Consider the following 11,349-nt stretch of genomic DNA (forward strand, 5'->3'; position numbering starts at 1 on the left):
TGACCATGTCGTGCCTTGCCTGCATTTCTTATTTATTTATTTATTTTTGCTTGCTTTTTGCCCGCTTTTGTTAGCTTTTTTTGTTTTGCTTGGTTTTGTTTTGTATTTTTTGTATATATTTTTTGATTTTTGCACGGCGTCGGGCGGCAGCTTCAAATGTCACTGGAAGTTGGGCAAAATATGACCCAGAAATCGGAGCGCGACCACCGGGGGCAGGGTCGTCGGCTTTTCTCCGGGGAAAACTCAGCTTTTTCTATTTTCAGGCTTCCCCTGTTGCTTTTCTCGCTGGACTTCTTTCCTCTACCCTGTATATCGCGGAATCAAGGGTATATGGCCATAAGCACTATCGGGTCGCATAATTACTACCCATAAACACACAAATTATATCTTTGATTCGGGCCCATTAATCATTTGAGTCTTTCGGCAATTGTTTCCGTAAACAAAACTTGGCAGATGAGTCAGGGTTTCCCTTCCCACTTGTCGAAAATCTTTACGCGGCAGTAAAAAGCTTATCAAAGTGTAATAAAAAATCGGAAATCAAGTTGTAATTGAAAATGGGGGTCTGAAGTAATAAATAAATTCATAATAGTTTTGTAACTCCTAAAGAATATTTAATTGAAATACATTTTTTATTTTTGTAGGATTATTGTTTTTAAAGCAAACTTTTTAGCCGAGCAGCTAATAGTCGGCAAGTATCCGAGTGTCTGGCATATCGTTTTTACTGGTTTTTTCTTTCCTTTTTTCTCGGCCGCAATTGTAAGTGCAACTGCAACACTGCAACACTGCAACACTGCCACTGCAACAGCAGCAAGATTCTTGTTGTTAATTTGATGTGGCACATGTAATAAGGCTAATGAGGTGGGCCGCTGCAACTCGATCAGGGCTTCTACTTCAGCCCTAGATAGAGGATGCTGGATCCCCCATACCATGCGATCCCCAATCCCCAATCCCCAGTCTTTGCCCCACAATCCCCACTCTGCCCCATTCCTGTGGCAGCCTGATCAACTTGTTGTGGCTTTGGTGGCATGCAATGACCACCATCAAAGCCGCACTGAAATCACGTCGTCGTCGCTCTGTGTTTTGTTGTCTTTGGTCCAAGTTGCCTCTGTTGTATGTTGTGTTCTCTTGTCCGCGGACAGGGAGACGGACATTTGTAAGTAGCCAAGTGCAAATGTATCGATTTACAGCGCAAACAACTCGCCCAGCAAATGGAGCAGCAGCTAAAGAATCAGAATCGGAATCAGATTGAGAATCCGAATCAGAAACGGGAACAGCCATCCATCCCAATGGATGGAATGGAGAAGTATCTGCGACTTGGAGAGAAGGGGTTCCAAAGGCGGTTCGGTTCGGTTCGGTTGACAAGATGCCAATGCAGCAAAAGCGCTTACAATGTTGAAGAATCCATGTCTGGGAAGACGACTGCATACTGAGTACCGAACACCGAACACTGAGCCACTGAACCCAGCCGACAATTAAACAAAATTTGATACAGCCAATGAGGGGCAGAAGAAAGAGGAAGGGGGGGCTCTTCGGTCTTCAGTCTTCTGTGTTTCACTGTTTCAGGGGTATTAGTTGCATTTTATTTCGAGGTTTTTGAACTGCTGCCGCCAATGTTGCAGCGCAGAAAACGAGTCGAGTGTCCGCGCATAATTGCCAAGGGGTTTCCACCTTAACTTTATTTTTGTTTGTTTGTTTTTTTTCCCTTCTTTGCCACAGGGGGAGAAAAGGGGGAGGGGGAGGGGGGATAGGGGGTCACCTGCCCTAGACCTGGTCATTCAGCAATCAATCAATTAGTCAACCGGCTGACTGACCATCTTATCTCTGCGATGGGCATGATTCAGCCCCCGGGTTCAGTTCAGATTCAGATGTTTCCATTGGCGTCAATCAATAAAACGGCTAATTAAAACCAAACTGCAGCCAGACGGAGATGGAGGCGGAGGTGGAGGTGGAGGTGGAGGAGCTGCTTCCGGACCAAGGGATGGGTATAGGGATTCAGATTTTAGCCCGGGGTAGCAGCAGACCATGGCCAATTATAACCATGGCAAAGCGAATGGCGGCGGAGTGCCAAAAATAAACTCACAGCGCACTCATCGTTTCCTAATAACCCAATTAAAGACTGTGCGAACGACCTACGCAATGAACTTGGGCCCCAGTTGAGGTGAGACATGCGTCATGCGTAGATGACGATGACGCCACAAACTTAGAGATACGAAGAGAGTTGGCCAGTTGGGGGCTTGGAGCTGGGCCCTCAAACACGCGCCGCTTCTTCCATGACGTCACTTGACATGACCCACAAAGTGCGAAAAGATATACATATGAACTAAAAATACCAAAACCTGTCTGGAAAAGTAGATAGATAGGAAAATCATCACAAAAGATCACGCGGATCGTGTGGGATAAACCCTTTTTTTCAGGGGGTCTGGGGTTCAACCTCAATTGTTATAATTTCGCAACCTCACCTCAACGCTGGAAAATCCTAACCTTAGTCAAGTTAGAAAAAAGTACCAAGACACTTGCCTTCCATTCAATTGGCAACCGCCAGACCCACTTTTTCCCACTTCCGATTTCGAACAACTGAATTTCACAATGTGCAATCATTATCTTCGAAAACCCCCCAAGATCCCCCATATGTTTCTTGAAATCGAGCCAAATCGCTGACGTAGCCGGCTGAAAACATGAGCTGTCTCATGTGTCTCTCGCGGAATTGTGGGTTAAACATCGATCGGCGACCTTTGTATATCACGCTCTCTGCGGTAAGCAAGGGGCGGGGGTGTTTCACTCCCACGGTGGGAGCCCCAGTGACGTCAGGGCACGCGACTCGCATTTGTTAATTGGAAGGTGAGAAGGCGGGAAGGCGACAACTCAGAAATCGGCTTGCAAATCAGAGTGTGTCGCTATGCGGGGCAACCACCCGATGAGTCAGCATTGGTTTATTGGCTATATCGGTATATTGGTGGGTATATTGGTTACCAGGGGTTATCACTTATCACTGCAGCCGGAGACACGGTCACACGGCTACACGGCGAGAAAACGGGTCTAATCGCAATCTAATCGAATCGAATCGCACTTGAAATACATAAGGAGGAGAACAGGAATGATCATGAATCGAAAGTTAGATAGTCCGTAATCGTTTCTTATCGAAGTCTTGCGAAATATATTCGACTGTTCAACATAACATTGAATATAACATCATACTAGTTACCTTAATAGGTTTTTTGATAATTATTGATACAGAATTACCAGAAACTACTTATTATTACCTTTAAAATGATCACGACTCGTGAGATAGAAAGTTATATTTGTAAGATCTATCGTAAAAGGTATTTAATTAATTAACTGTTAGATTTGAATTTGTTAATTGATCTATTTATTCTATGAAATTATCACAAAAAATAGTATAATATTTCTGTAAATACTATTTTATTGTAAGCTAGTTCTATTTCAACAACCCTTAGTCAGAACTACAATTTAGTTGCTTTAAATTTATAACAATAATTAAAAAGCGTTCAGTTATAAGCACTAAATGCCTTGAGTGCAGCTAAAGGCACTGCAATCTTATCATCTAATTCCTTACACACCGCAACTTAAAAGTAATCGTTTAACAATCGCTGGAATTTTTATAATGAACAATTTAAAGTACATTTACTAACGGTTAATCATATCATATCATCAGATATGTATAGCTTTTGATCGTTTGCAAGAAACTTTCGATGACGGCACCGTATCTTATCAGGACTTTTCTCGCTGTGCAGCTGAGATAGTCGCCGAGTAGCTTAGTTGCTGATGCAACAAGGTCATCGGGTGTTATCACCATTATCATTCCTTATCGGGGCAACACGCCCCCGTAACGGAGGCTCGTCCTATGCCGTATACTATATCCCATTTCCCACTTCCCATCTCGTGTTGCTTAATTAACTTATTTGACATTTCATTTACTCTCGGCCCGCAATAAGTTTAATTGGGCAACACGACAATCAATTGCAAATGCCAAGTGCCAAGTGCCGCTGCCTGGGGTCATAAATCGTCGCAATCCGCATTCAATCTATTTAATTGTCGCCCGCTGACGCACGATCGCAGGTTAGTCGATGGATGATAAGTGGTGGATGCGTCAAGGGAATCTGGACCAGTGCTGCCATCACTCAGCTTGAAAAACAGGACAGATAAGCCAAAAAAAACAGGGAAAAAAAGGACAAAAAATTTTAAAAAAGGACAAAAAAAGGGATAAAAGTAAATGCGCCTCCATTTTTCTGTTTTACTAATGGGTTATATAATTACTTAATTTAAATGGATTTTATATTAAATTCAATTATGTAATGACCTACTGCGCCCGACTCACATCCTTCTTTGTTTAATCATTTTACCATGGTTAATTTTTGTGCGTATACGTAATAATCTAAAATTATAAAAATAATAAAAGCATTTCAAGTAACTATATTGGTAATACAAAAAAATGCAATATCTGCTTCAAACCCGAATAAGAGTCGTTAAAATCTGAAATTTTTTTCTGACAAAAAAGCAGAGAGTAAATATTGAGAAATTTTTAAAGTGTTTTCCTCTTTTTTTGCTACAGAAAAAATCGTACTATATAGAAAATCCATCGACTGCTTTACGTCTCTTTGATAATTTGTAAAAATAATTATTTTTTAAGTGCCGAACTGTAAGATTGATGGTTAAAAAGGCGTTTTAGCATATAAAAACAGGTTTACACACTTTCGACTGGCAAAAATAAAACTCAAAACCTTATTTTTGAAAAAAGGACAGATTTCCGGATAGGGGATGTTTGAAATTTTTTCCGGATAAACCCGTTAAAAAAAGGACAGATCTGTCCGGAAAGAGGACAAAATGGCAGCACTGATCTGGACTAGTGGAAGGGGGTCGTATCCTTTGGGTTACCAAATCCAAAAATCCAAAAAAAAAAAGCCTGGTTGCTACCAGCAGCCTAACGGTAATTTCGAAATGGAAAGCAATCGCCTATCTGTATCTCGACATTGGGCCATTAGTTCGCATTCCAAACTCTTTGCCATTTCGGGGCCTGATGAAATAAGCCATGGAAGCAGAATATAAAAAAGAAGCGGTCATAAATAAACGCTTTGATCGGATTTTTGGCAAATACTTTGCGCTCTGCTTTTAATTTGTATGCATAAATAATAATTATGAGAGTTTCCTGGAAACCGTTTCGGAAGATAGGGTTGCAGTATTGGATCATCGCCAATCGATCGATCGATCGGTTTGGGCTTCTCTAGCCTTCTGGGAATGCATGGGGGCGTCATCGCGCTGACTCAGCTGTCCTGACTGTCCTGATCCAGGAGTAAAGGAATCCCAGAACGGAATTCCTCTCACAAAAAGCCACAACCATATATCGTAAATGATTTAAAATCCAGCTGCTCAACTGGAAGCCGCCTTATTGAATCTAATCATCTAAAAATGATATGAAATTATGTTATAAATATTTTATGGCCCCCGCAGCAGAAACAATAACAACAATACGAACAACAACAACAACAACAACAATGGATGGGGCCAATCAAGCGACAACAAAAACAACAGCAGCAACCACATAAATATCACGTATTTTAACGCTGTTTTCGGATCGACACCGAATCGTCGTTTTCTCATTCTTTTTATTTTCTTTATTTCTTTATTTTTTACCCCTTTTTGGTATTCCGTTTTTGGCGGCTTTTGCTGTTAATCATTTTGTGGTCTCGGCCGTTATTGTTGTTGTTCTCGCTGGCGGTATCGTCGAGTTAATCTTGTTAAAACAAACCGTTTCAATAAATACAGCGATAATGCAATTTTAATGCCATTAAGATGAGCACCAATTATGGCCAGCACCAGAGAATCAACTATGGCCCAAAAGCCCTCAGCTCCCCTGTATCCCCCGCGATCCTTTGGGCCCGTTTCATTTCATCTTTGACCGCAGAATCATTTGCGAATCCTTTAAGCAGCGACGGCAAAAGTTTTACATCCCAACCCACATGATTATCGGCGCAATACTCTATCTTCTGAATGGGTCGAACCTCTGGCGGGGTTCACTTGGCAACGGGGCTCTTTTATAACGGGGTTCCTTAGAAATAGCAACTTGTGTTTCTTAAAAATTAAATTGTCTAAAGATCATTGTACTTACGATTTAAAAACCAAAAAAAGGTTTTTTTTGGCTTGAAATTCCCCCTAAAATTACAATTTTTTAACCGAAATAATGCAAAATGTTGTCCAAATACAGAATGTCATACCTCGATGAACTCGTAATAAAATCGAATCGATTGGCATTAAAGCCCAAAACTTCTTAATTTTACCAATTTTTGCAAAAAGTCATAATGTTGCAATATCATACAAAAATTCAAAAAAAAGTTCAAAAAACCAATTTTTGTTCGTTAGTTTAGGTTGTAAGGTTGGTTGATCTCGAAATTTAATTCCCAATCGGTTGGCATTCAAGCTTGGAACTTTTTATTTTTAACCAATTTCCGCAAAATCATCAAATCATTTTCGCCATCATTAAAAAATGCAAAAATTGATGAAAAATAAATTTTAAATAAATTTAGTTTAGGCTGCTAATTCTCTTACCTTTGTGTCTAATTTTTTTCTAATTTTTTTGGATAGAAAATTGTATTTTGTTGGCTGAGGGTTAAATGTTACTATCTTGGATTATATTTTTAATAGTTTATAGCAGAGCATTCACCAGTCGGCGCGTCAACTGGGACGCACTTCCTCCTGACTTCTCCCCATCCCTCTTCGATTTTGGCTTTGTTGCGGGTTGGATCGGGGATTTCGGTTTCGGGATTGGGGGATCGCCTGGGATCGCTGCCATATCCATCTCTCTGGTGCGTCTTGTGCGCAGGCCGCGCTTAATCCGCTGGTCGAGTTTGACAGACTCCGCGACGGGGGAAGCGGATTGTTTTTTATTGTTTATTTAACATTTCTGCGCTTTTATTTCGCGCTGTCCGCGCTCCCCTCCCCCTACCCCTTCCCCTTCCCCCCCGCGGACTGCCCCTCTCCATTTGTCCATCGAACGGATCGCCGGTCTCGCTTTGTTGTTGCTGTTCCTTGCATTTTCATTGTTCTTTATGATGCTCATTTAAAATTCAAGCTTTGTTTCATTAAGAAACACGTTCGTCCGCAAACGTTCCTCTTTTCTCGAGTTCCCAGTTCGCAGTTCCCTTGATCTCCTGAGGCCCCAGCCCCCCGACCATCCTTTCGCCAATCTTGGCCATTCCTGGGCCAGCGCCAATTTCGACATTAACGCCGCCGACGGCGCTACGCAGCTTGTTAACGTTTTTTAATGCCCCGATTCAAAGGTTAACAATCAGACTGGGAATGGGCTTGTAGATGGGTATGGGAATGAGCTCGGGAATGGAAGTGGGGATGTGGAGGCCATTGATAAGCCGGCGCTCATTAAAGATGCCAAGAATTTTCACAGCTCTCGGCCGACAGCAAACAGTCATCACAAAACAACCTACTGATCCGGCGATCCTCACAGCTGTCCCTCGCATCCCGAATTCCCATCCCCTGGACAGCTGAAACACTTCGGAGGTCGATCGAAAATGATTTGTACAATTTTGTAGTACATAATTGACGGCAGTGAGTGGACGATGCGAGATTGGTATCAACTTGGCAGCAGCGAGGGGCGTTCACCACTGCCAACTACTAACAATAAACGAACTACCAACGCCGGTGGTCAAAGTTCGAGTGGTTCTGAACTGGCAGGGTAACAGGTGCCCTGTTCTTCCAATCTAATAGCTCAATTCGCAGTGCCATAAAGCCAGCTTTGCCGGTAGATCCAATCCAATCCATCTTGGACACTTGGACACTTGGACACTCAGGGCGAGTCGTAAAAATAAAAGTCATTGACTCAATTTTGGAAATGCCTCACACACGAAGAAGACCCCTTAAAAAAAACACACACACAAAATAAAAACAGAAAGAGGCAGGGGGGCGTGCCAGCAGGCGCTTGTGATTATCCTTTCGCACGTTCGGCGTTGCTTAACAAATCATAAATATGGCCCGGGCCCGTCGCCGGGCTCTGTTATTGATGGTGGTCGCTGTTCGCTGGTCGCTGGTCGCAAAAAAAAGAAGGGAAAAAACCACCAAAGAGCAGGCAGAGAACCAGGTTTCCACCTTTTTTATGAGGGCCCCCAGCTTGAGTCCAAGTCGCAGGCATCAGTAACCAGCAACCATCTCCTCAACCACCTCAACCTCCCCCCACCGAAAGGCTTCAATCATTTAATAAGCGCTGCCTGCCAGGTTGTTGCTTGTTTGGGCCACGACAAAAGAAGCCTTCCGCCATGTTATTAACTTATTCATAACAATAACGAGAGCAGCACGGATACCGAACCACACCTCCTCCACTTCCTCATCCCCTTCCTCATATGTGTGGGATTCGGTTGTTCCTGGGCTCCAGAGGCTCACAAGTCTGGCAGAGATCGGATCGTAGATCGTAGATCCCTGCCAGACTTGGGAGACTCACTCGCTTTGGCAGTTCTTGGAGGAGGAGGCCTTCCTTTCGGGACGAGGAAACCTCAAACTGGGACGTCTTTCGGGCGACGGCTGGGGCGTGGGAGCCGGAAGAGGTCCTTTGGGCGCCCTGGACCTCGGAGTCTCGGCTTGGAGCAGCTGGCAAAAGGCCCGGCTCACCGACAGATTATTCTGCAAAGGTTATATACTTTAAAATACTTTTAAGCTCTGCGGCCAAGGGACTCACCTTTATGCCAGACTGACCGATCAGTCGACCCATCTCCGTGTCCTCCTCCCTTAGGCGCCTCTGCTGGAGGAGCCACTGGGTCCGCGGATCCTTGAGGAACTCGTCGCTATAGATAAGGCGGTCCAGTTCGGCGATGCCGCGACACAATCGCCGGTGGTGGCTCAAACAGCGACTCAAACCGGCGTTCACCCTGCTGATAACTGTCGAATTTTGCATGCTATCTTGAGATATCTATGATATTGACTTGAAATTTTCAGTTCCGAATAGTTTTGGCTTGGGACTCCAACGTTCCCAGCACGGCTTCCCTGATTTGGAGATTGGGGATCGATGGTACAAGGTATATGGTGTATGGGGGATCCTGCATATTTGAGTCGTGAGTCTGCAGAGTCAGTAGTTCATCAATCACTCCACTCGCACAGCCTGTTGACTGTCGATGATGATGAGTTATGGTCTGTGGCGAAAAGGGTTTCGATGGGATTAGTGGGGAATTAAAGTGATTGCCGAGTGTGCATAATAAAATCGCATTGTCTTAATAATTCAAGTGCTTAAATCACGAACAAAGGACGCTAAACGGATTTCATTTTGGAGATTTCTAATTGCCGATCCCGATCCCGAGTGTGTGTGCGTTAAAGTCACGACTTATCAGCAGACAATAAAAGGGAAGCCAAGTGAGCGAGAGCGACACTTGATCTTTCTTCTATTCCTAGATCCCTACCTATAAGGCCCATCTGCTATATGTGTGGGTAACCCAGAGATGTGCGCGTAAGTCTATCTGGGCTGGCCCATCTCTCTGCTTAGCTGCGTTTTGGCCGCAATTTATCACACGCCACTTGTAGCCGGTTTTTTGATCTAATAAAAACTGTCAAAACGTTTGCAGGATGCTGGGAAAATATTTACACACGGCACACAGGCAGAGAAAGAGAAAAAAAAAATGGGATTGAGGGAAGTGTATAGATGGAAAGGTGGAAGGTGGAAGGGACATCGACCGAAACAGTTAGCAGGGAACAAAGGGCTGAAAAGGATCTGAGATCAGGGAGGATGGGCAACTCAGCAGCAGGTCCTGTTCGGTGAGTCCTGGGCGGTATGACACATCAGGAATGAGACATTAGACATTTAAGGACCCAACACAGCTGATCAAGGCGATCCTTCGCCTTTCGGCTGCCTATTGAAAAGATGAAAGTGAATTTCCCAGCAGTCGGTCAATTGAAATGAAGTGAAATGAATTTAAGGTGGGGAGTAAAGGGAAGAGTTCTGCGTTTTGCGTTCTGAGCTCTGCGTTCTGAGTTCTGAGTTCTGGGCGGCCCCTGCACGTTTAGCTATTTTTATGGAGTTCCCGGGAATTGTCGCTGGCTCCGTCTTCGTCTTGGACTCCTCGTCGCATCATCGCCTCGTTTCCTCATCTCCTCGTCTCCTCGTCGCTCCGTTCTGTCGAATCTCGAAACATTTCTATTAACACGGCCCCGGGGCATTGTTGGATTGTTAGATTGTTGGCCGGCTTTCGGGATCCGTTTCTACTTTGCCGCCGCCGCTGGGAAAACTCGCCTCGGCTCGCATATCTCTTTCCCTTTCCCGTCCACTGAAAACTAAAAACTGAAAACTGTAACTGAAACTGAAACTGTCAACGCCGAAGCCAAGTGAAGAAAAAGAAGTATGAGTGAGTTGCAGTTGAGACATCATTTCGGCCGGCATTTCCTGTCCAGCAGTCAGCCCCCCAAAATTTTTGGTTCAATGTCAAATGGGGTTGCACAATCGAAGAGTCGAGTTGACCTTGCCGCCGGCTCAGCAGAAGCCGCCGAAAAAAGGGGAGCTTAGCCAAAAGGTTTTTTTGGGGCCTTGCGAAATACACGGGGATCGTAAAAAGCGGTTAAGCACTTGATTTATGGGGTGTTATAAGGTGTTAGACCTGCCCAGGTACGAGAGAGATGATGAATTCCAGATGAGAGATGGAATGGAATGGAAGGGTTTCCATCCGTAGTATTTGCGGAAAAAATTGACTTTAAAAGCATAAGGATTATGGTAAGAAAAAATATCGACAAAGTGTGGTATTAAAAGTACAGTAAATATTTGGAAAATAGGTGGAGTGTGTTTGTTTTAGAAAATTCTTAAATATTATAAATATTGGAAAAGCAAGCGCTTCTTGTAGGTTTTTTTTTTTATTTTTTACGAAGAGTTCCAAATTTTTATATAATAATAATATTTCATTTCAATCAAAAACAAGAAAGGAAGCTAGCTTCGGCCAGCCGAAGCTTATATACCCTTGCAGATTTTTCCTATTAATTTACAAATCGCAAAAATGTTAAATTTCCTATTATTTTACATTAATTTTTCGATCGTTTCTATGGCAGCTATATGATATAGTAGTTCGATCTTTTTAAAATTAAAATCGAAATTCGGAAATATTTAAAAATAGTCATATCCCAGAGTAGAAGAGAATGTAATAAAAATCAACAAAGATATAATTTGTTTTCCTTTTAATTTCCATTTAATTTTTCGACCGTTCCTATGGCAGCTATATGATATAGTGATCCGATTTTTAAAATATTTAATTCCAAATTCAGAAATATATAAAAAATAATATTCCCAAGAGTAGAAGGTAATACTTGAAAAAACACCGAAGCTAGAATTTTTTAACGTTTTTTTTTCCGATCGTTCCT

The 11,349-nt window shown here is 43.0% G+C and overlaps 1 protein-coding gene across 1 annotated transcript; it reads right to left on the reverse strand.

Moving 5' to 3' along the window:
- Positions 1-8,042: 8,042 nt before the first annotated feature.
- LOC108060977 (uncharacterized) lies at positions 8,043-8,996 on the reverse strand. The gene is made up of 2 exons (XM_017146928.3): positions 8,696-8,996; positions 8,043-8,640 (listed from the first exon to the last, which is right to left on the reverse strand). The coding sequence occupies exons 1-2, from the start codon at positions 8,909-8,911 to the stop codon at positions 8,458-8,460; spliced, it is 399 nt and encodes a 132-aa protein (XP_017002417.2). The 5' UTR covers positions 8,912-8,996; the 3' UTR covers positions 8,043-8,457.
- Between the last annotated feature and the right edge of the window lie 2,353 nt (positions 8,997-11,349).

The sequence above is a fragment of the Drosophila takahashii genome, chromosome X (assembly GCF_030179915.1).
Source record: "Drosophila takahashii strain IR98-3 E-12201 chromosome X, DtakHiC1v2, whole genome shotgun sequence".
NCBI lineage: Eukaryota > Metazoa > Arthropoda > Insecta > Diptera > Drosophilidae > Drosophila > Drosophila takahashii.